Here is a 26303-nt window from a genome sequence, read left to right as displayed (position 1 = left end):
AGACCAGTGAAGTCTAATCTGATACAAAAGCTGAAATGTTTCTTACTGCATTGGCTTTACTACAGAAATCCATTGCTCTGTAGTAAAACAGTAAACTTAACTGTGTTAACAGCCATACTGTTGAGCAAAATACTGCAAATATCCATAAAGCCATATCATTAAAGCAAAATATTCCAAAGGAGTTACTGCAGAATCACAAAAACCAGGTATACCACCACAAAATTCTTGTGAGGGTAGAAATAAAGGTGAAAGCTATTACTGAAAGTGGCACTGTCAAGTATGCAAAAAACCCACCAGTATTTCATGCAAAGGATCCCATTACATTTTCTTTTCTTTTTCTTTTATTTCTATTCTTCCTTCTTTCCCCCTTCTTTTTTTTTTTTTTTTTTAAAAGACTGGCATTAACATGTCAAGATACATTTGTTGTGTGGAAACATGCCAAAGTAGGAAGCCCAAGACTGCCTACCTTGTCATTGTCACCCATAGAGCTGCAAAGATTTCTAGATTTTCTGCTCTACTTGCTATGAGCAAAGAAGAAAAATAGGCCTGTGCAAAGCCATAGCTCTGCAGATATTAGCATAGATCAGAAGTTTTGTTGTGATAGGTGATTTGACAGCACAAAGAAAAGAATTTTTGAAGTGCTATCATTATTTAACGATTATTTAAAAGTTTTGCAATATTTTGGGAACTACTTGACAGTGCTGATGCAATTGGTACTTTTGCAAAAACACGACACGGTAGATAAAGCCAGGTAAAGGGTTGTTTCATACCTTTTCTGGCTTTTCCTGAGTTTGGTAAGAAAAAGAGTGAAAAACAGACAAACAACAACGACAAAAAAGGCAAACTGCTTTGAAAAGCTTATAATTTGTTTGTACAAATATCCCTTGCCTGCAGTATACTGTTTTTTCTATAGAGCTTAGAAAGAATACAAACAATCATCTTGCTGGTACCTCACTTCCCTGTCCCAATAGCTTTGTTCCCAGTGCTATGTCTGGTCTTACACCTTAATTCCCAGCTAGCCATTCCCTTTTCCCTTCTGTAGTCAATCCTGCAGTCAATGGGACTGAACTGGCTAACTCTCCCTCCTCACTCCTGCCTGTCCTTGTGCAGGCTTCTGGCATGCTGTGTCCATGGGAGCTCCCTGTGACCAAGTCTCAATCTGTGCAGTGTGAGGTCTCTAGCTTGTACCTAACAGCAGCTTCTTCATTCTTTTTTTCTGCATGTGGTTTGGTTACAAAGGCATGTACACAGGAGGTGAATTTATAAATACAGTGCTTCAAAAATACCTCATGAATGGCAGCTAAGAAACAGCTTTTCCACCAAAGATTTATAACCAATATGCATCCTCTGAAACAATTTATAAGTTGCTCTTAACTCAGGCTATGATTACTGACAGTGACCTTTTCTTTCAATAACAATTCTTGAACTCACATGACTGACTAAACACAGTTTTGGTAATCCTGGAGTAAAGACAATTTGGTACTTAAAAATCTATGAAATTATTTCCTACTGCATTCAGCCTAAAATTTATTCATAGATATTACTTGTTCCTGCATAAGGAAAACGAAATTGAAATTCATGTTCAAGTGGCTGTTCTTAATTTCCTGACTTCACTTTTAATTTTCATTTTTTCATCTCAGAGTTTTACATTTACCTTCTTGGACTGAAAGAAGAAAAACTGGAGAAAGTATATTAGAGGAGACTTATTTCAGACCATGACTAGTTTAGGGATAACACTAAGAAAATATCTTAAAACTAGCTGAGCTGCCACTTCCTCCAGCCAGTGTCGACTATACTTGTTTTCAGATCTATACACACCCCCAAAAACATCTGGTCTAGAAGTTTGCTCAATGCTATCAAACCCTAAGGAACACAGGAAGCTACTAATACCACTTCAGGAGTGCACCATCCTCTTTGGATAACAGTTTGTGGGCCACTGCATGATATCCAGGGCTCCAGAGTGAGGGGATGAAGTGGCATTTAACACATGAGACCCTGGCTCTCCACTGATCCAAGGCACTGGGTGCAGCTCTATGCTCAAGGCATCAGGAAGCCAAGAGTCCCGTGTTGTTTGCAATAGATCACCTTGAACACAGAAAACTGACGGAGTGAAAAACCTGTCAAGTGGGAAAACAGACCCAAGGAAAGCAAGCACTGGTTCAGTACATGACAGGTAGAGAACACTTTATCTATTCATCACCTTTTTTTAGGTGAACATCTAATTTCTGGAGCAGAAACAGAGCTCATATTTATCAGTATAATCAGTCTCTATACATTTGCAGAGTTCCACTGATTTGATAGCAAATCTTATCCCTCAAAAATTTTCACGTAGTCTGAAAAGGCAAATCTGACCTGCCTCAAGAATGGTTTTGTAATAAATACACTGTATTTATTATAAACATTTGTCATTCAGTGATAGAATAAGAAAACTTCTCCAAGTATGTCCGCTGACGTGGCATTTGGCTTGGTTTTCAATGATGTATTTAAGGGAGCCTGCTGAAATTCATCCTAGTTACTCAGACAAGTTGCACTGATTTTAGTGGAAGACAAGTAAGATTTCAGAATTTTAATGAACAGTGGTATTCCATTTCAGTTGCCCTGTGTGGTGCGTGGTTTAAATAGCACATTGTATTCAGAACATTACCCAAATCTCACCATTCCACAGAAATGCACTTTTTCTTTACTTGTGATCTTGAAGAAAGTTTACTTTCCCTCTGTGTGCTAAGCATGGGTATGAAGTGCTAGGGGAAACTCAGTCCCTTCCCTGTGACATTTATTAAGGCTATGCCCATAATGCTGAATGAAAGGTGCCTGAAGACTGTTTGTCTGGCCCTTCTGTATAGCTGGATAGAAACACTGGATAGAAATCTGACTCCAGCCACCTGACTTGGACATCTCTGTCCTTGCTGAGTTCTGTCCTGCAGGGCAGAAAGAGCCCTGCAAACACTTCTGTGGTGTGTTACCCCATCAGAGGAGCTTTCCCCAACCTACAAACGTGGCACTTCAGTGCAAAAGCAGTTACACTCTTCAAGTTCCTCCAATAGCAATAAATTCAGGGAGCTCTATGTTGAACATAAAGGAAATAAACCCTTCGCTAACTACTAAGAGAAGACACAAACAATCCTTATGTTCCTCTATCCTTCCTGTTACAACTCTCTTACTTTGCAAATCCTGTGACAGTTCAAATAAAGCACCTGTCAGCAGCATTATTTCCATTTGGCAAAGCTGATGTTTCAGAAAAGGATATCTAGAACCATCCTCTTTCCCCGTAACAAATTAATCCCTTAAGGCTTTCTTCATAATTTACTATTTCCATTCCAACTGCCGGATCTTTCAAAAAATAATGGTAACCTAGCATGAGAAGCAGTATAGCACATGATTCCTCAATGGCATATGAAAAGCACTGTGCCAAGTGCCTTAATGAATACATCTCTCTCATTCTCCCCTGCTTCTCTTCTGTGTCAGGCCATATTCAACTTTGATTCGTGAGGTTTCTCTCTTTCTCACTCTCGTGACAAGAAATTTGACCCTACTCTTAGATTGTCTTAGTTGCACAGTGACAAAAAATTAAATATTAAAACTGATTTATTTTTAAAACTCCTTGCCTGTGTTAGGTTTGGTAACACTTTGTAATCATGTTTTAGGTCACACACTTAATGCACTTTTGCAACCACTTTACAGAAATATTTCCAATTTTAAACATGATCTCTTGTCAAAGTTTAGCCAAGACATTCTAATTGATTTTCAAACTGACAAAACATACCAACGATGAGTCTGAATGTACTTGCAAGATATTCCACCCTTGCACATACATGACTTTGAAGCTGAGCATGAAGCTCTTTTTGTATTGCATCTAAAATACCTCAAGGCAAGTTAGCTACAACACAGTAGGTTTATAGAAGGCCTGCTGCATAACTAAAGCTCAAAACCAACAAATCACAACTATATCAGCTCTACAAAGGGGATGTATTAGGTCATGATCCTTTCTCAGCATGCTTGTTCCATCCCTGTATTGAGTCATCTTGGTGCTTATGACTAACATCAGTCATCTGCTTTGACCTTTAACAGCTGCTAGCTCTGACAAGTCCTATAACAACGGGATGGATCCTATCTCAGCTCAGCCTTAGTCAGTGCAATTCTACATAAGAGCTTCTTGCACTAATACCCATAACAGCAGTGCAAATGCTGGAAAGAAAATAAATGGAGAGATGGCACTGAGGAGTGAATCCATTTGAAGATGGGACACTTATGAATAATCTATCTTATTAAAGCAGAAAATAAGTGTATTGACTCAAGTCAACAAAAAACAGACACAGAATCCCATAGCCTACAAGATCATGTTTCAGAGATGTAACTTGCTTTTGGATCCAGAATTGCCGTGTCCCTATTACAAAACTCAGCCATCTATCCACAATGGAACATATCTCTCCCTTCCTATTTTGTGGCCTGAATATTTAAGAACACTTACAGTACCATAGTCACAGCTTCTCAATTACCTGTCTGAGGAATTTATGCAGGCAAAAATATATGCCTCTGAGAAACAATTTTTAAGATCACATTAAAAAAAAAAAGGAAAAAAAAGCAACATGTAATATACTGCCTCAAAATCATTCAGAGAAATTACCCAATTAACACAATGTGTATTTTTCAATATACTTTTCTTCTTTACTGGATTATATTTGGTTACCATGTACTTTAAAACTACACGTGCACCTATGTCATAATATTAATATCTTATTTTGCCTATAAAAAAAAACTACACTTAGAAATTGTTTTTTTCACCAAGAAGTAAGTTTATTTTACATATCTGTTGATTATAACAACACCAGTTTCAGGCTTATTTCCTGAAAAATTGAACACTGACTTTAAACAGAAATGAATCAAATAAAAAGGTCTTACCTTTGTGCATCCTTCTTGACTCTGACTCTTTGGTCATGGTTGCCAGGCAGTGAGGCAGTACGCTGCCACAGCTGTTGCTTTGTCCCAATGGTAAATGTCCCTGCAGGAAATATTGTACATACATGCTTAAAACTACACTACAAGACTTTTTTTTGTATCAGCAACTTGCTTTGTCATGGGTATCAGCATGTTTTCAAAGTAGTATCTCCACCTTCCTGCTGTTTGTTCATTTACAAATGAAGAGTATTTCACTTTATACATAACCATATCTTTACCATCTGAAGGCCTTAGGTAGGAAAGAAAACGACATGTTGTGTCCCTAGAATCAATTTAAACTAGCCCTGAGATAGAAATCATGCATTTGTGATTACTGTACCACAGCACGGCATTTCCACAGGTCGGAATAACGGCTGGAAGAATGGAAGACTTTGTGTACACTCCTATACGTTAATAAACCTGAAGTTCTTTCAAAGTAATTTGAGATGTGAATTTGGGGGATTACCTAATGCTTACGGTGCGACCTGACCTACCCTGTAACAGGACACAGGTTTTATACAGACGCTGGAAGGCTATAAACAGCAGCCACGTACTTTGGATGCGGTGTTCCGTCCCAGCGTGGCGCTATTGAAGTGCGGTGACACAGACGGAGTCGTTTTCTTGCGAGGCAAAGTATCGCTCATGTACGTGCATTCCCTGTGCTGCTTCTTGCGCTCTTCCAGATTTCTGAAATGCTTCAAACGCAATTTGTTACAGTTTTGACAAAATGAACTGACGTGCTTGCTCAGTTAAGCTCTATATGGAAAATACCGAAGGCAGAAGCCTGGAAAGAGCAAAATCTAAAATACAGAGTACGTCCCGCTTCGCAGCACTTTCCAGGAGTTTTACAAATATCACATTAAAAGAATACTGATTAAAAAAACCCATTAAACTCATGTGCACATTTTGTGTACATGTCCCTGTACCTTTTGTTTTAAAAATTCAAGTCTAGCATACAAGTAGAGCCCAATTACAAAGAAAAAGTTTTATTTACAAGTTATTCTAATGAATTGGTGGCTTAAAACCAATACAGTTTTTAAAAGGCATTGTCCAAATGTATATGAAAAATTAATTTAGGATTTCAAATATAGGCACATGAACTTTATTGTTGCAAGTCCTCTGACAGTAACAGTGGTTCTTAAATATTAGTATTTGCCTCTGCATTGTTCATATAAGGGGAAATTTTGTTCAGTAATATTCTAAAATACACTGTTTTGATTTTTAAATTATTTTTGCCTTAATGATTTTTGCCTTTAAGTGCAACGCTCTGCAAGCATGATCAACTCATGATCTATCATATTACTCTAAAAACCTCACATGTAAATCAACTTCATGGCCACCATAAGAAAAGCAAACAAAACAAAATAATCCCAAGTTACCAGTTTTGAATCTGTTACCTGTTGTTGCCTGCGGTGTTTCTTAGCTGGCAGAGGTGGAGGTGTATCAGATAAAGGAATAGGATCTACATGAGTAGCCATGACCTCAGGCCAATGGACTGATGGAAGTTGAGCAATAGAGCGAGGAGAAAGAGAGTGAGGAAACACAAATCCAGAACAGAGAGGTGATCTTAGCTTTATAGAAAAAAGAGAAATTACACACAGAGTTTTCTTTTTGGAATTTCTCAAAAGATACGGCACATACAAGCTGCAGTTCTAGCACTGTGTTTGTTGCAGTGTTTAGCAGGAAAGGACATGTGTTGTATTGCAACTCCCAAGGCATACTGAGCTAAGAGAAGCAGCACAGAAATGCCAAATTCTAAACCAGTTGCTGCCTTATTGCAACATAAAGGTAGGTGGCTTTTACAATTATAAGGTTATTCCATTCTTTTAAAAGGGGATTTATTAAAAATTTGATATGGTCATTACAAAGCCAAAAACATCACAAAGACCGAGGAAAGGAGAGTAAGCTGGAAGACAGACTGGACAGACTGCATGGAATAGCTAAGATAGGTAAAAGCTACCCATCTCCCACAAATATTCGAGATATACTTCTACCACCTTACAGGGAAAAAAACAAAACAAGAAGAAGCTGGAAAACATACCAAAAGAACACCTGAGCATCACTGATCCAGTCATCATTAAGCTTGTCCAAAGACCGTTTCCCAAAGATGTTTTGTGTTTGACAGGCAAAGACTGTCATTTAGTGCTGCTCGGGTCATAAGGATTCAGGTTTTTTGACCTTCAGTTCCATCTACCTCATCAAAGACACTTTACAACTGGAACAGTCCTTCAGCTTTACTATTAAACCTGTTACCTGACTTGGTAACTGCCATATGGCAGTTTGCCTTCGGGTCAATTTGTTACGTGTTTAATTACCAAAAAAATGAAAAATAAATAAAATAAAAAGGCACTCATGAAAAGACAATGCAAACAAAGGGAAATGTCTCTCAAACAAACCTCTTTATTTTGTGGCTGGCTCGTCAGCACAGCCGTGGAAGGCTCAGTGGCAACTGCTTCAGCATCTGTGGGGGTCTGAGTGGAAGGGGATATATTCGTGGAATTGCCATACAGCTCACTAATTTCACTTACACTGATATAGCCCTAAAAGGAGGAATTCAGAAGTTAAAAGGAGCAAAAGCCAAAAGACGTGCAAGAGTATTAATGTATCCAGTACAATGAAAGTTAGTTTTAGAGTGATACAGCCAAATACTTGTTATCAATTAAATACTTAATCACAACTAAAATAAAATTAGCATCAAGCTTTTTAAGCGTTAAATACTTGGATTCCGAAAATTGTCCTTAATTTATTTTCAAAAACATTTGTGTAATCAAAACCCAAATGTACTTTAAGTGTCCAAAAGATTTTACTGAAATGTAAATACCCATTCCATTAGAAATTATGTAGCTCTTTCTCAGGAAAGCAAATTGGGGGAAAAGGAAGAACAAATCTTATTTTTATATCCTAATTTTTTTGTCCATGCTTAAATAAAATAGCCTAATTTGTTTCTTGCCTACCTACTAAGCTAATTTGAGTAAATCAAATGATTAATGAAACTGGGAGAGACTTAGATAAGGACAAGCCATCCCTTAAATTATGCTAACACAACATCTTTCAGTTGCATTGTCTAGAAGATACTTCTGACTTTTATATCTTACCAGAAGACTCAGTTAAGATGCTGTTATTGTCAGCCCCGTAGCCATTACAATTTGCTTCTTTTTTTTTTTTTTTAATTAACAGTCATACAGGACGTGATGGACTGAGGGATGGCAAGGACATCAGAGTGTGCTGCTGCTTGCAGAGAAGATGTATGCAGGCAGATTTTGGCAAAACAGAATTAATGGATGTGCTTTGGTGTTAGCTGAAAAAATGTTATTTAGAAAATAAAATATGGATTCTAATCCATTGTGTATAGGATTCCAGGCTGAACAAAGTCAAATGTCATAATTTCTTATCCAACAAGGCTATACAAAAGGCAGGATAAATCACTGTTGAAGCAATGTCATAAAGATGAGATAGAAATATGCTTATTTTTTAAATCAAGAGGGTAAGCTGCTTTCACATTGAGAATGTGTTGAAGGGACTATGTTTCTATGCCTGCGCCAACACAGTGACATACCAGTATGTCTACTCCAGCAGTTCAGTAAGAGAAGCCACAGACTACTATAGTATTTCTTCTTTTTAAAAATGCCTAAATTTAGCAATGATCATAGAAGGCAAGTTGAAAAAAATACCAGCATTGCTATCTGTTGGCATAATTTTCAATGTATTTTATCAGTTATCTCAAGCAGATAAGACAATTCTGGAAGATAAGGTATCATACAGTGAACACAGCACTATACAAATAGGAGGCAAATCTTAATGCTGATATTATTTCACGACCTATTAAATGAGGAAACTGGGTAAGATACTAAAGTTTATCTCAGAAAACATGTGACTACAGTAAAATAGAGTCCAGTATTAATTAACATAAAACTTGCTTAATCATCTCATAGTAGCAATAACCAAAGCTCAGCAAGTCTATGGATACAATATTGTGTTCATTTTTAAAGACAAAAGCACTGTCACCACTGTATGAAAAACATTCACTTCTGACTTACAATGCCAATGAGGATTCATCATGAGGATAAAAGACAAAGTAAAGAACAAATGACTGTGCTGTTCATTAGCTCAGGCCCCTATTACATTAGATGAATAAATGGTTTCAGGTCAGATTAGTCATCCAAGTAATTTTGTCAATGCTGAACTTTTAAACAGCATTGATTTTCTGTGCTTATTCAAGTACTAGGATAAGCATCCTGCCTCCTTATGTAAGGCCATGTTACTTCCTTGCTTTGCAGGAAGGGAGTAAGCTTCACAATGGGTGGAGGAGAGTTACAAATGGGTACTTTGGTGAAGAGGGCCTGGGAAATGTGCTGGAGCACAGACTCGACTGATGCTTGAGCAACTGCATGGTGAGATTAACTGCTGTGTGCCAGCAGACTGTTTAAGCCTGTGTGCCATTTGGTGCCTGATTTTTAAAGTGCCAGAACAGTCAGAGAGAAGTTAAACTGGACTGAGATAAACACAACATCTGGCAAAGAAAGGCATTTCTTTTATAACACAGAACCTATGGGAACACTGAGGATGAAACAGATAACTCATGCTGTTCCTTCTCTTATTTGCCTTGGAGTAAGTCCTAACTGACTTCACTGCAGTGAACAAAATGACACCACTGAATAATCCATTTCATTAAAGAGTGCAGGCTCACTTAATGTAGTTGCATTTCGAAATATGTGATTAAACAAGCCATTATGTGGATATGAAGAAAAAACCTCAGAAATAGCACCCATTCTAGTGAGAGAATGAACAGATCTATCTCTAAAAGAAAAAAAAAAAAAAAAGAAGCTTAGACTTGCCAGATGTCCTGGTGGGAGATCAGATGTCCAGGTCAGAACACACCCTAGGGCACTGGAAGTCTAAGCATCTGCAACATGGCTTGCAGCAGGGAGCAGTGCTCAGCCCCACTGGCATGTGAAACTGCACACCAGGAACTTGGGAGACCACATAAGCAAGATCCCAATTCCCAGGTGCTGAAAGGACACATGGGTGTTTTAGACTTCAACAGCCCAACTTCCCACAGTGACACCTACATCATTAGATGTGGCAGACCTTGTTCAGGGCTTTGATACAAGCAGATCCAGCAAGTCCAGTCAGTCCTCTTAAGCAGAAGTTAATGAAGCAGCCATAAATAACTGTCAATGTATTTTAAATGCTACATTTTCCACTTACTCTAGCTATTAAGAAAAGATAAATAAATATCTCAATAAGTATTTTACAACAACAATAGCTTGAAGTCTTCAATTTAGTGCTTTTTGAAAAGAACAGAATGTACATCTGTCATGCTTTAATGCCTTAGAATAGGGGAGGGGATGCAATGACAAAATCTACAGTGCAAAAATAAGACTGAACTGTATTTGTACTTGAACAGAGTTATTCCCAGACTCATTCTTCTTCATTTCAATGAGGTTTAATTGTCTATTTTGAGAAAATTAGACATACACACACACTCCACACACATAAAAGCAATTTTCCAAAGCAAGAGATTAAGGCAATACCAGTCATATCTGGAAGACTGTCAAGAGAAGTTATTTTTGCTCACTCATTCATCTGGACTTCCATCAATAACTTAAAAAACCTGAAATTGTATGAAATTACTTTGGAAAGATGTGATGACTAGGACTTCACTAAATACTAAAGTGTTTTTGTATGAAATATTATTAAAAGTTACTTATGGTAAAGTCAAAGACAGTGAAAGGCTTTACCTCTTTTAGACTATTGGGACTGACAGGAAATCCCTTTCCTCCAGAAAGTGTGGAATATTTCTTTTCCAGATTACAGAGATTTTCTTTTTCCTGTTAAAACCAGACATTTTATGTTAAATGCCAACAGTTTTGTAAGTAAAAAATAAATGCTAATCATATTCTTAACTGTATGAAGAAACACACTGGGATGGAAAGCTGAAATTGCACAGCAGAGTTTTACCTTCATCCATTTAGAGTAGAACTGAACCAAAAATGGAGGTGCAGAAGGAAAAGTTAGTGGAATATTTTATTTAATAACCACAGCCCAGCCAAACCAAATAAGTGTTCCTTCAACATTTTAGAAATGATGATTCTGCTCAGTAAACTAATGTGATTTTTCTCATAATTAAAAGCAAAACATAAAATGGATGTGAAGGGTTCACACCAGCTTCTTATTACCCAGCTGTTAGCTCATGTTAAGGAGCTCATCTTGTGGCCTAAGTATAGGCTATTACAAGCCAAAAATCTGAGCTCCTTGTGCACAGTTTCAGCAGCCACATAGGGAGCACAAGCTTCTAGCTTCAGCATCCAGGTGAAGTTGAGTTCTCAGGTTGAGCCTTCTGAAAAGGGGGCACCCCTAAAACCCTTTTATATACCTAATGACACTAGCATTTTCTCTTAAGAAATTTGCTGATTAATTGCAAAAGATTTTTTTTAAAGGTGAATGGATATAAACCTTGTCTCACATTATACCAACTTGTTAGCTTTTGCAGAACTGATGCTTTACTTGTGCTCTACATTCTTTTATTCTATGAAATGCTCTTTTACTACATGCTAAAAATGTTTGAAAGACAATAAATACTTACCCTTTGCAGCATCATTATTAAGTTGTTTTTCTCTTTTACAAAATGATCTTGTTCTCTTTGTGCTTGTTGGACAATATGATTGGCCTGTTTTTTGAGAGCAGAAATCTTTTCCTAATATGAAAAGAAAATAATCACAATTTGTTTCATTTTCAAAGTACAAAACAACCTGCATCAAGGATCCAGTTAATGAGAGTTCACCGTTGATGTTCTATTATTATTTTAACAAAATCATTTAATATCAACTAACAATAACAAGCCTAAAATAACTGTAGTTTTGTCCAGAGTGTACAAATCTCCTTTCTTAAAGAAGAAAAAAATATGCTTTGGTGCTTTTTTTGTAGCAAATTAAAGGGTTTGATTTTCATGTGCAAATATACAAACAGGGCAGGAAATATTGTCGATTTACTTTCTTTTGGAAAAGTGAATGATTTGATCTGTGTGGGATATCACTGGGCTATTGTCTTTGATTTGCTTCAAAAACTTTTTCAAAGAGGAACATTTTGCATTATTTCCCACAGATGGGCAGGTTGTAGAGCCATTTCATTACCTTTATACTCAACAACAAAGAACAAATTAATCAACTATTAGTGCTTTTACCTTTCTACTGACAATGCTGCGCTGATATTCAGCTACTTCATGCAGGAGCTGTTGGGTCAGATTTTCTTTCTCTTCATCTAACCTGCTTTCATGTTCAAGCTGCTGAAATTCCAAATCTTCAAAGTGTTTGCTTTCTATGTCTAGAAGATCAGCATCCTTAAGGGGGGGAGGGGAAAAAAGGTAATATATATAAAAAAAAGTAATTGTGCTTTCACTGACACCAGAGGTACTTACAAACAAACACAAAAATCAACCTAAAATGATATTTACCTATCTCATAAAACATGTTCCACCAGGAGCTCAATGCTTTTAGTGGTCTACTGTCATAATAAGAGAGGAAATAGAGCTAATTATTATTTTGATGTTGCTTTCTCCATCACTCCTACTGTGCCTCTTGCTAAGAAGCACCTTCAGAGTGAGGGAGCCGTTTTGCCGTGTTCAGAGCAAGCTGAAGCCTCCCAAACTGGCTGGGCAGATCTCTCTGTTGTAGCCTAACTGGGACACCAACAAAGCATGAACCCATCTGGTGAGGTTGTCAGATGCCAAACTGGGAGAGCATCTGCTTACCAACTGAAAAGGACAGAAAGGATCATGCCAGTAACACCAGAGAACTGCACACAGAATTAACTGATTATGGGAAATCACACTAAAACAAAGGAGTCTGGACTGCAGTTAGAATTTCTTCAGGTCTGTCCCAAGTACCAGCACTGATTTTATTAAAAGACACAGTCAGATAAGACAAAAGATATGTGGAGCCATGAGCCTTCAGCGCACTTCAGCACCTCAGCAGTGATGTCCAACCGTGTAAGTTGCTCAACCAGAGGCTGATCATGGACACCAAACTGGAGCTGAAAATTGCTCTCTGTGCAGTTAAGGACTCTAGTCGCCCACCCCAGCCAGTACAGTCCAGAGAAGAGCAATGAGGCTGGTGAAGGGACTCGAGCACAAATCCTATGAGGAGAGGCTGAGGGAGCTGGGGCTTTTCAGCCTGTAGAAGAGGAGGCTCAGGGGAGACCTCTCACTCTCTACGACTCCCTGAAAGGAGGTTGTAACCAGGTGGGGGTTGGTCTCTTCTCCCAGGCAACCAGCAGTAGGACAAGAGGGCATGGTCTTAAGCTCTGCCAGGGGAGGTTTAGGTTGGATATTAGTAAGAAATTTTTTACAGAGAGAGTAATCACACATTGGAATGGGCTGCCCAGGGAGGTGGTGGATTCTCCGTCCCTGGAGGTTTTTAAGATGAGACTGGATGTGGCACTTAGTGCCGTGGTCTAGTGACCACGGTGGTGTTGGATCTAGGGTTGGACTTGATGATCTTGGAGATCTTTTCCAACCCGGCTGATTCTGTGATTCTATGAAATAAAAACACACCACTTAGAGATGATGAGATAAAACTCATGGTGCTTTTCAGCACAAGAACTGAATGCTAATCTTTCTCATGAAACATCTGTGCATTCATAATATGAATTCCTGCTTATAAGTTCTAGAATTCTGAAGAAAAAGGTTTTTTTAATAATCAAGTATTAGTAAATGCTAAGGCTCTCTAAAATAAGCATGTTGTGCATAGCTTGTTACACAAGAAAACCTACATCCTGGAAGCAATTTATCATTTTAGAGGAATGCAAACTTTCTACTTTTCTAATTTCAACCTACGGCAAAGGTTAATGACTGAGATAAGCAGATAGGTCCCTATAAAAGTCACTCAAACCCAGCTTCCAATGTATCAGGGAAAGACACAGGATGCAGAAACTGAAGAATCCAAGTTACTATATGAAATACCAGCATCTTCCCATTACTCTCCAAAGATGTACCCTTCACTTGTAGGAGACAGTGATCAAAAGCAAAGGCGTGGGCTAAAAGTTACAGGAAAGGAGGTACCTACAATACAGAAATGCTTTGTTCACATTGGTCAGACATCTTCAGCACTTAAAACAAACAGAAGGGCTTTGCTTGGGCCATGAAAGTCAATAAATTCAGCCTATTGCATACCACATTAATTGCTACTGAGGCAGAAGAACAGACTTCAGGGAAGGCAACTGATACCCAAAGACAACTGGGAGCATTGAAAATACCCTTCCTGCCCGAGAAGAGAGTGTATATGCATTTTGGACACAGGAAAGCCAAGAGTTTGCCACCTGCACACCCCAGTCCAAACTCCATACCCACCCTGCAGCCAGCTGCTGCAGTGAAATTGGCTGCCCACTCCCCCAGGCACAAATTATTAAGCTACTGAAGCCCCTGAAGGGAATTCACCTTCACACCTTCTTTGTCAGCAGTAAAGTAGCACAACATAAGCTGCTGCAGACTCAGGTATTTCATAGAATAGTTTGGGTTGAAAGGGACCTTAAAGATCATCTGGTTCCAACCTGCCTGCCGTGGGCGGGGACACCTGCCACTAGACCAAGTTGCTCAAAGTCCCATCCAAGCTGGCCTTGAACACATCCAGGGATGAGGAGTCCACAGCTTCTCTAGGCAACCTGTTCAAGTGCCTCACCACCCTCTGGGTAAAGAATTTCTTCCCAATATAAACCTTCCCTCTTTCAGTTAAAAGCCATTACCCCTTGTCCTATCACTAAAAGATCCCTCTCCAGCTCTCTTGTAGCCCAGCTGCTACAAGGGAGGCTGCTACAATGTCTCCCTGGAGCCTGCTCTTCTCCAGGCTCAACAATCCCAGATCTCAGCCTGTTTTCATAGGAGACATGCTCCGGACCTCTGGTCATCTTTGTGGCCTTCTCTGGACTCACTCCAACAGGTCCATGTCTTTGCTTTGTAGGGAGCCCCAGAGCTGGGCTTATTTTGGAGGAAGAAGATTTTCTATTTTGGATACAACACTTAGAGTCATTTCATGACTGCTCTCACACTTGATATCCATTAGAGAGCTACTGTGCACGAACTCAGTGGTAACTTCTACTGCACTGACCTCAGCAGCCACTGCTAACTTCCACTACAGCTGGCCTGGAATAATATGCAGTAGGACTAACTGGACACTTAACTACACTGTCACATTTCAAGTTTTGTCCCACTTTCAAATCCAAAATTGTTATTAAAAGAAGTTGGAAGAAACAACCAACCAAACAAAATTTAACCAAACATATTTCTAGAAGCCACTTGATGGTCAATAGTGAAAAAAGATTTACTACCCTCCCATAGCAACAATACTGCAGCTTCTCACAAATTAATACCTTTAGGTATGTGACTGCAGAGGAAAGGCTTGCTTTCCTTTTAAGATGTATGAGACATTACATAACACTGCCTTTTTTTTTTTTTAAAGGTAACACAAAAATCTTTAAGCATCTCAAAACCAGCAAAATTTTTCTGTACTAACTCAGAATTTAACATTGTTATTTCCAAAGCTGGACTTTTTCACTTTTTGTTCTCTGAAACAAACAAACAAAAAACCAAAACAAGAAAAAACAAAACAAAAAACCAAAACAAAAAAACACAAACAAAAAAACACAAACAAAAAAACACAAACAAAAAAACACAAACAAAAAAACACCCAAAAAATTAATTCTGCAAATAAAACAACATATAAAGAGTATTTCCTATAAAGCCTTTTTTTTAGTCAGTGCTATTACAGCCTTTTTCCTGATACAAACAATCAAGATAGAAAAAAAGATTTGACTTTCATATGGCCTCTTGAGCTTGCCATACTGATGCTTTGAAAATGATTTCCTCCCCCACTAAAGCTAACTACATGTGCTGTATAACCCACTTCACGTTAATGAATACTAAGATTTTTCCACAGAAACTAATGGTACCTTCATAGACAGTATTGCAGCTTTTTTTTTGATTACAAATTATACAAACTAAAATCAAGTTGCAATTAGACAGTATGAAAAGTTTATTTATACCATTTATTTATGTTTTGTAGGACAAAACAAAGCTATTTTACTAAGTGGCAAAATCTTCAAAATTAATTTTTCCAATACAGTTCAGGCTAACAGCTAAGTTATATACTGAAAAAAAGAAGTTACCCATGGCTTCACTGAGACAGACATTTACTGGCCGATTCCTGTCTTTGCTCACACAGGTAAAGAATGATGCTCCACCATTCATCTAAACATCACAACAGCTTCCACATCACTCAGCAGGCCTAAGGGGCTAATTACAGGCAAGTAGCCCAAAACTTTAAAAACATTCAACACAAAATGATTTCTAATCCACCCATTTGCACTCTACTTGTCTGCCATCATGAACATCATCTACTACAACCATTCCACAAAAAAACCCACCCTCCTGACTATTAAAAATTCTAAGTTGCAAATATGTTCAGACACTGGATACTTGAAAGAGAATAAGTTACACTTAACTAAAAAAAAAAGAAAAAAAATTAAAAATCAACAAAATAAAAAAGTGCACTCTTGAAACTTGCTACTAACCCTCTTCAGCTGCTGCTGTAACTGTTCCCTCATGGACTCAGGGCAATTATCAAGCTGCGTCTTCTGCTCGGAGTAAAGCTCCTGAAGCCTCTCTAGTTTTTCCCTCTCAGCATCAAGTTTTAATTTTTCCTGAAGCATGAACCAGAAAATAAACACAATTACCTTCAAACCCAAGCAGTTGTTAGTGATTATGACAGTGCGTGGCAAAAACCTTAATGAACAGTTGAAGCACATTGGTCAAAGACAGAAATCTCTTGTTAGTTGAAATGCAATGGTGGGATGCAAAATGATCAAAACAAAACATAAATCATTTTAGTGGGGTGATTAATTCTCTCCGTTGTCACTGTGTTTTGTACCCGTGCCTGGATGATGCTTTTAAAGCCCACTGCCTGTCTCACCTAATGAAAAAAAAAATAAGGAAAGAGTTGCCATGTTAGCGAGGTAACTGGTAAAGCCAAGAGAGAAAGAGTAGCTTTTAGAAAGCAAAATGGATGGAAAATGACTGTAGTCTGGCAGTGAGGGATAAATGGATCTTCCCAGGAGAATGAATTACATGCCTGTGTGGCTCTGTACAGACAAGTACATTTAGCAAGCAGTGAAAAACCAGAATGAGACAGAGCTTTATAAAGAAATAACTCTGGGCCAGGAAGTCCTGTTGCAGCAGAAACACCAAGTGATCCAGCAAATTTGCTTCAGGAGACAGGAACTGTAACCTGTTCATGGGGATCAAAGGTGACAGCTTCACCTCCCTGGTCTCCACCAACTAGGTCAGCTTTCCTCTCGTTCCACTCAAGCAGCAGTACTCAGTACACTACTTCTCACCCTCCAAAGCCTTTGGCCTTTTAATCTTTGTAATCAAATACTACATTATTTACTTTGCAACGCTGCTCTGAAGACTGGCTGCAGATCACTTAAAGCTACCCTGCAGACTATTATTTATCTGGGGACCAAAGTTTGGGAAACAATAAATCAGAGCACAGAGAATTCTTTTAGCACTTTTCACTTGCATCTACGCTGGCCAACAAAGCAGATGCATTTTCTTCCAATGAGCAATTAGTAACTGGAAAAAACAATATGCCTGATATGCCAGGCATAAATAACCAACTAAGTCCCTAAAGCCTGGCTCTCTGATACCTTGTAGAATAACACTAGTATAGTTCTCTTTTCCTATTTGTTGTTCTGTAGTAATGCATCTCCTCTCAGATGGTCTCTAACTCTCCTTAACACTCAAAAATTGACAAGTATCAGCCCCAAAATTTTAGCATCTTCTGGCTACTCCAAGAACAGTTCAATTCTGTCAAAGCATCTACTCATTTCTCCTCTTTCCAGTCCCAACTAGTATTTAAAATCAAATGTGTGGTGTAACAGGTGCTATATGATTAGACACTCTGCATCACTCTTATGGCACATGCCATAGAGAAGGAGTGTCTTTTACTATACAGTACGTGCCATTTCAAACTGTGGGAAGGCATTTCCCCAAACCTACTCTCTGCTGTGCCTGACAAGGTTCTCAAACCCTTATGCATGGCAGAGGCATAGTAACATGTGTTAGCTGCCTGCTGTCTTTATGATTTTATCTCTAAATCTGAGTGGGAACAGGGGCTGGGATTAATTTTCCCAGTATTTAAAAACAACAGCAGGAAACATTTTATTCAAGACCAATGTCAACCAGATTCCCAGTGCCCTTATGCTCACTTACACATGCAGTTTCTTAGTTCATACAAGCAGATGAACAAAATGCTGAGCACAAATATATTTCTTTCAGCTTATGAAAATGAGCAACTGAGCACAAATATTCTATTACCTGGAGTTCCTGTACTAGCTGCTGTCTTACAACAGCGGCAGCAGGGATCAGAAATACAGAGGATGTAGCACGTGCAAGCTGTACAGAGAGGGAGAATCATGCAGCTCCTGAGAGATCAGCTCTAGATCTCTATCCCCAAGAAGCCCCATTTGCTGAATCACCCTTACTTCCAACACAGAAGGAAATCTATGGATAAACTGGTAGTTCCTCTCCTCACAAACCTTGTCGACCATTTAACATGCAACCTATGGTCTGCCACATTATTTCACACTTTTTTTTTTCTACCCACCTTACCATCCAAAGCAGCAAGGACTTTTCTGACCTTAGCTCTGAAGCCATTAATAGCTCTCTAAATGTCTATGCTCTGCAACAAGTGTGCTCATTGATTAACAAGCAAGTCAAATCTTGAGCGTGAAGAGACATCATCAGCAAGTATAAAACTCCCTGAGAATCTTGCCAGAGATACTGTTACATCCCTCAAGAAATTAGAAATGTATTCCTTTGAGATTGAAAGCGATACTCATCTGGCCTATTTATAGCATAGGAAGTGCTAGCATCTCACCAAACTGGCTCCCTTCACAATGTGCAGTCTTAACAGGAAATATCACTTTCAGCATCGAGATGCATTATATGTTTTGCAGCTGTGGAGTTAAGTTTGCTGACGTCTCAGGCTGTGCATTGGTAATAATCAATAATTATAATTTTTTCATACAGTCTTTTCCACAAATGAATCCAGGCAAATTCTTCTAGAAGGGAAAGGATTCATAAGTTTGCAAGCCAAGTGCAAGATACAGCTGAGGCAGGCCTGTGGCTGACTCCACGAGCTGTTTGCCCAAGAGCAGCCAGCAGCAGAGCTGTGAACAGAATCCATGTGCTCCTCCTGCTCATCCTCATTTAACCGCATGAGCTTGTACTTGTTAAGTATTTCTCTGCAGACAATTGCTTCCCAGCCCCAGCACTGATGCCAGAAGCACATTAACTACAGTCTAGTTGAGTCCTATTTCCAGGGAAAAAAGTAGAACATCTGGTCTTAGCCTACTGCCCAACTTGCCCTATGGTCTGCCTCTAGATGCATGTTAAACGAACTTGGGGTCAGCCAGGATACAGAGCAGGGCTGATTTTGGGTTTGATGATACTGGGGCACAGCTTGGATCACTTTTGGAGGATTTCTGAAAATTGTGAAGGACAGCAGTAGAAAGAATTGACATGTCACACTGTCCCCCAAGAGCACAGACATGGGATGTCAGCAAGAACACGTGTGGTATGAACACAGACCATTACTGATTAACATGGGTCACAAAAGGAAATCAATCTTTAGATCTGGCAGAAATTATTTTAGGGCAAAGAAAGAGAAAAAAACCCCCAGAATATATACCCAACACATCTCAGAGATGATGAGGACACAGAGGAGATAAAAGGATGGTTTTAAAGACGAACGTAGCCCCTAGATGAATGGGAACAATAGAAAGAAAGCAAAACAAATTGCTTTAGTGTTGTCTCCGGTGGTTGAAGATGTTCTATGCCTGATCAATGCTGCTACTTTTAAAGCCCTAGTGGATCTCCATATCCCTTCTGCAGAGAACTTCTGCTTTTCAGTTTGTCATTCACCACAATCTGCTACTGCAGGCAGGCTGGCTAAAACTGTAGAGCAACATGTGGCTGCATGCACATGTGCCCTCTGAACCAACCTTCTTGCATAAACTGGTAGGACCTCTGCAAAAATGGGAGTAAATTTGATGAAATACAGAAAGCTTCTCAAAAACCCAGATAAAAACTGTGTGTGGGGGGGGAAAAAAGCAAACCCAAACCCCAAAAATAAGAACCCTATCATTTTTACCAGGTCACTGTGAAATGGATTGTATGGCTAAGTGAATTTGGTTCACTGTACAACCTTCCAAATCACTCCACAAAAAACACATAAACAAAAAACTTCCAAAAATCAAGACGTGTGATTTTCATACAGAAATGGCAAATAAACATACAAGACAAATGGAAGAAAAAACCCCTCAAACCTGAATGCATTCCCATCTAATAGGCTCTTAACTTTCAATGCTGCAGTCCGAAGTACTCCACAATCTTTCTCAGTCCAACCCACCTATAAATCATCTTTTAGGATAACATTTGTAATCCACACTAACCTTCAGATATGCATGCTCTGTCTCTCATTACAGAATCAGTCTCACAATTCTCATGGGTTTCTCAGAAATAAGGAGAAGCACATGCAGTTCTTTGAAAAGCTTCTCCACCTCATTTTCATGCTCTCACCTCTAGCCAAACCTTTTTCTTTACACTGCAAAAGAATATCCTCCCCTTCTCCAAAATACCTTACTGCAAAAGCTAAAAGTGGAAGAGAAAGAGGAGACTACAGAAATTATTCCTTTCTACTTGGAAATGGTGTGGTGTTGCTGGGTTTGTCTATTCAGTAGTAATGGAGAATAAGTGGAAAAGCAAGAAAATTTGACTTGAACACTGAAGAAATTGGCTTAACCCTTCCCACGAATTTGTATGAAAATAGTCTACTCTCTAACAAAAAAGCAGATACAAAGATAACAACAAAAAAAATCATCTGCTCTTCAGTGGTTATCCATTGAAGGAAGAGGGCAAGTGGTATATTTGGGGAAAGTGTTATATGGGAGGTTTACCAACTTGTCCAGCATTCTGGGAAATTAAAAGCATTTACAATACTGTGGCTGATACAAATCAGACCACATACAACTGTTTAAAAAAACCCCAAACTGTTGAAATAAAAGAGAACTTCCTGTTCAAACTGTACGTGCTCATCTTCTATATTTTCAGACTACTCTTTCTTGCATTCCTTGGTCTCTTTCATGACAGAAGCATAACACTTGTAACAATTTAACTGCTTGTCATTAAATCTCTGTGGGTTTCATGACAGAAGCCATTAAGAGGAAAGAGTATGTCAGGTGTATTAAGAGGAGCATAATAAGACAGAAGAAGGTATTTCACGATAGTTCTTTTTTCTGTATGAATGGTAACTAATTTATTATATAACTGATTGTATTCAGTGATGGCATCTATACAAGAGATCTCAATATTTTTGTTTTGGGTGCATGCATAAAGCTACTGTTAAAAAGCATTTTAAACCAGAGTAAGCAATCTCTCTGCTTTAAGTAAAAGAAAAAAAAATTCACAATAAGTGCACATATTAATTTGCTACTAAGACAACTCAAGTTTTTTGCAGTTTCTAAGCTCATTCTCTGACCATTGTAATGTCTTGTCCTAATGAACAGGCGGGGAGGCAAAAGAAAAGCCCTGACTCATGAGTGTAGAAGAGAAAATAATCATCCACCCAGCAGAAAAAAAAAATTTCAAGTTAGAAAATTCAAATTCTGTATAGCCTTTAACATCTAGATGACGATAGGAAGATTCCCATTAGCAGTATAACCCATTCTGCTATTTCTCTCATGACTGTTTTAAAAGAAAGTTTGCGAATTCAGATTTTTCTCCTTTGGTCTTTGTAATCATCTTTTTCTTTATCAGTGTTCTCTCTACAGGATATCCTTATGTGGTTACATCCAGTGTATGCAAGTATGCCTCAAAACCCTTAATCTTTTGTATTGTGTCTTAAGGAGGTAGATAATGTTATGGACATGACAACTCATCCATATGAAACGCTTATATATTGCTGAACTGGAATCTGACCAGGATATATGAGACATAAATTTGTCAGATTCATCAGGATAAGATCAGCAGGAATTTTGCATTCAGAAGAGGAAGGACCGAGGAGAGACCATCAGTATATTTAACATGTTCTTTCCTTGACTCTATTCTTAAAGTCTTTGCAGTACTAATTCAGCAAAGAGGCTGAGTTCTAAGCATTTTGGCATGTCTGGGATATTCTGTTCATGACTAAAAAACATTTCCACAAAAGCATTTGGACAAAATTAAATGTATCCCAAAAAAAGATGAGTTATCTGCTGCCTGATTTCTGCCATTGAACAAAGATAGGAAACCCTGGTTGATAAAAGAGTTCCAAAGGCATCATGACGTAAGGCAAAGCTCCTCCAGAAGAACAGAAATAATGATCTTCTTTCTAAAAAAGTCTCAACTTCTGCATAAATAATTGTTTTGAAACTCTATGCCAAAACTCCCATTTAGCTATGACTGCCTCCCACAGCACTTCTGCTGAATTCATTATTAATTTCCAGTTACTCCAGTATATTCATGCTCACTGATCTTTTCTTTCTTTCCCTGGCTACACTGTTACTTTTAACCTCATACTTTAACTTGGAGACCTCAGGCATGGGGGATCATTAAGCATCCTTCTCCACGTATGCTGGACTGCATTTTTTAAAATGGCACAGATTAAGGAAGCACTGTATGAAAAGAAAATACGTTGCAGAACTGGATAACATTCAAGCAGGCAAATGCAATTTTCTTCAGCTCCCTTACAGACAAATGCCAATCCTGAACTAAGTCTCATGAGCGAAGATTCACTGGGAGGAAGTTGTAAACGTAAATTCCACCATGGGCCTGAGGTGCTGTTCCACTGCAAACAATACCATCATTATTGTACACCAACAGTACAGCAACATGAATGCCTGCTGTGTAACTACAGGGAGCTGGGCCTGGATGGCAGGGAAAAGGAAGCTTGGTTCACCTGCTTGCTTATTTCTGGGTCTGTCCAGCTCAGCTCTCTCCAGAACAGGCTGTGCTCAAGGTATTTTTCTCAATATCTGTAGCACAGCTCTTTCCCTCAGAACTTCAAGCTGTATCTGTCAAATTGTGTTAGTAGTGACTTATCAGGGCTGCCCCTGCGTAAGTGGAGCTTGTGATTAATTGCTTAAATGTTGATATTCCCATATGTCCCTACTGGGCACTGGAACAGGCTCCCCAGGGAAGTAGTAACAGCACCAAGCCTGATAGAGTTCACAAAGTGTTTGGACAATGCTTTCAGGCACATGGTGGGACTCTTGGGGATGATCCTGTGTGGGGCTAAGAGCTGGACTCGATCCTTGTGGGTCCCTTCCAACTCAGCATATTCTGTGATGTAGCTGGTCACCTTCTTCTGTGGATAAAACCAAATATGTAGTGCAAGGTAGTTAAAAAAAGAAAAAAAAAAAAAGAATGAAAGATTGTAAGCTTTTCTCAAGAAGCACAGCCATGGAGGCAAAGTGGTACCTTCCTCCATTACCCTAGCAAGATTTCCAGCATAGCTGAAAGCACGGGCCCTACCAAGCAGCTCTGGAAGCAGCTACCCCAGTCATGACAACTGAGTCCTGACAGCACTTACACCTGACAAAGAGGCACCACAACCAGAACTACACCAAGTCCTGCAAGAGTGCTAAAAGGTTCTACCATCTTTTAAACATGGCAACCACTCATAGCTCTTATTTCTAAAACCCAAGTAAATCAACACTAATTTCTTCGCTCCTTACATTTTGAGTGGTGGCATAGTCACGACGGCAAGGGAAACGCTCCCATCTCACCCCAGGGTGTGTGCTACATCATCTTTCCCACCAATTCATTCATTCTTCCTCACCATTAGCCCTGGCACATGTTCAGGAGGGTTGAGCACAGTAGGGTTGAGCACAGGACTCGAATGAGATCAGGATGCAGTTTAACATATAACGTACAGACCTGCTCACAAAATACATTCCTGATGTACAAGCGAGGTGCTGGGACACAGAGACATTGTACCAGAGCAAAGAGCATGCTGACACAGCCTGAAACCAAACTCACAACTCTCCAGCCATCTGCCTTCAAGTATGTTTTCCAGTCAATTCTTTTACCTCACAAGGACTAGAAACTGTGGTTTTAAAATTGTGCAAAAGTTGGCAAAACTTTGTGTCCTCACCTAAATGAATTGTGCATGAGGCATTATAAAAAATAAATCCAATAATCAGGTAGAAGGTAGTACAAGAGCTTCTACCTGCAGTCCATTTCAGGTACATAACATGGTCCAATAATTAGGCTGTAGTTTGTGATCCCTCTTTTCATGAATTTCACAAATTTTCCAAACAGGTGCATGGGTAAGGATGAGACACAGCCAGGCAGGGTTTTCCTGTCAAACAGGTGCCAAGATCAGTGGCAAATTCCATGAGATGCTCAAGTCTCTTCAGGGACAAGTGCCATCATGTACGAGACTAATGCCCCACCATCATTTCACAAGTCAAATGAACTCTCTCTCTCACCTCCAGACAACCAACACCATATGGTGTATTAGGGTATCACTCCCTTACCCTGACAGAAACTGTTTGAAATATGGGACACCAAAAGCTTCTTGCCTTGAAGTCCCACCAAAACCAAGACCCCAGGTATCAGTAGGGGTGAAATATTCAGGCAACTAATAGAAATCGTGACCACCCTGTGGACACTGGGACACTCGTTCTTGCCAAAAACAACACAAAAAGTACCATCAGCAGAGTGGCATCTCCTGGTCAAAACTTGAGCCTTAATGCTGTTGAGGAAGTCCTAAGTTTTATTTCAGCAAAAAGGACCACTTACTGCTTCCACCTGAGCCCCTTTTGGGGAGTGGAGGACTGATCCTGTATACTACAGAGCCAAGATGTTGCCTGTCCTGCATCAGATCGGCAGGGCTGCAACCTTAACGTAGACACACAAATCAAGCTTTAAAAAAATGCTACTGTTTCAAGCCAGCCCAGACTTTTATTTGTTGACATGATCAGTGCCATCTGCTTTGCTGGCTGACACTACTTCCTCCAGAACCCTTCAGCTGTCACTTTATATTTTGCCTGTTCACAGAGGCTCATGTCCCATTTCTATTTTAAACTTTCACTTTTATGCAATGCTTTATTCCTACAAAGAATATTTCAGTATTAACTGAGCCATGGTTTTAAGTTTAGAGGACACACTCACAGCTGGGGTTTTTTATTTTGTTTGTTTAAAACAAAAAGAAACACAAAAGACAACTAATATTTTGTAACTGATCTGACTAGTGCCATGCTTCATACTGAAAAAAATGTTCTGAGTGAACTTGCCTTTTAAATAACAACATGCTTTTTCTAGGCTGCTTTCCATGTTTCAGTTCAACTGAAAATCTAAACTAGACTCGGCAATTTTATTTTCTGACTTTTACATACTAATGTTCCATCATATGACTGCAAGGAAATTTAAATGACCTACAGATTTTACAGTAATTTCCATTAGCTTAATTCAACTTTGAGGCTACTAGAGAACCAATATAAAAGGCAAAAGATCTCTTGAATTTCTGGACATGTTATTTTTTACCACTTACCAACCAAAACTTCTAGATACCTTCTGGAGGGTATCTGCTCGCACGATCCTATCTGCCCACTTTAAACTCATCTTTATACTAAAAAGCAAGAATGAAACATGCCCCATAGGCAACTTAAAACATGACCACAGGTAACACTGAAAGCTGAAGGATCTGTGTGGAGTACACACGAACAAAAAAAAGTGCAGGCAGGGAAGTTCAAACTTAAACTGGATTGTCTCCCCACAGAGCAGAGAAGTGGGAGCAACATTTTCCTTCTCAACCACAGGCTTGATGAGCACAGCCACAAAATAGCAGTCAGGCTCATGATAGGGCAAGCAGAAATCAAAGACAAAAAGCGCAGAATAAAACAATGCAAGCTGTAAGGTGAGAATTAAGTGGGAACTGCAAAAGTGCTAAAAAACGTGCAGCTTGTCTAAGAAAAAGCAAATAATGCAGAAGACTTCCAGATATTTCTGGAAAGCTTAAAAAAGAGGAGAGACTAGCTAGAGCACTTCCACAAGTGACAGGTCTAAGTTATGAGGCAGAGGATGAGATTTAAAAAGGAAACAACACTGGCTGAAATTCCTGGAAAAACTTCCTGACCTTGAAGTATTATTGGCCCTGGCATATCCCCTGTGGAGAAGGGAACTGCATGCCTGGAGAAGCCAGTGAAGAGCCTGGTGGAGGGAACTGGCAACCCATGGCTTGAAGGGGACAACTTCATCTTGCAGGCCCTTTCCATTTCTACTCTTAAAATCTTATTATACTGCTATCCTATTTTGGAACATGTTTTGCTATATA

General features: G+C 39.1%; 1 protein-coding gene across 9 annotated transcripts in view; it reads right to left on the bottom strand.

Moving 5' to 3' along the window:
• Window positions 1-26303, bottom strand: part of PHLDB2 (pleckstrin homology like domain family B member 2) — an 81630-nt gene that overhangs the window by 13607 nt on the left and 41720 nt on the right. For 5 of the 9 annotated variants that reach the window (XM_032679620.1, XM_032679619.1, XM_032679626.1 and 2 more), the window contains 8 exons: window positions 16498-16626; window positions 12119-12274; window positions 11522-11632; window positions 10677-10766; window positions 7332-7475; window positions 6333-6506; window positions 5490-5630; window positions 4900-4999 (listed from right to left, as the gene is read on the bottom strand). In XM_032679620.1, the coding sequence (XP_032535511.1) occupies window positions 4900-4999; window positions 5490-5630; window positions 6333-6506; window positions 7332-7475; window positions 10677-10766; window positions 11522-11632; window positions 12119-12274; window positions 16498-16626 (1045 nt within the window). The remainder of the gene's footprint in view (window positions 1-4899; window positions 5000-5489; window positions 5631-6332; window positions 6507-7331; window positions 7476-10676; window positions 10767-11521; window positions 11633-12118; window positions 12275-16497; window positions 16627-26303) is intronic. The other 4 variants (XM_032679621.1, XM_032679622.1, XM_032679624.1 and 1 more) reach the window with 4 other exon arrangements.

The sequence above is a fragment of the Chiroxiphia lanceolata genome, chromosome 2, assembly GCF_009829145.1.
Source record: "Chiroxiphia lanceolata isolate bChiLan1 chromosome 2, bChiLan1.pri, whole genome shotgun sequence".
NCBI classification, from domain to species: domain Eukaryota; kingdom Metazoa; phylum Chordata; class Aves; order Passeriformes; family Pipridae; genus Chiroxiphia; species Chiroxiphia lanceolata.
The sequence above is the reverse complement of the archived record's forward strand: the minus strand, read 5'-3'. Positions and strand labels throughout refer to the sequence as shown.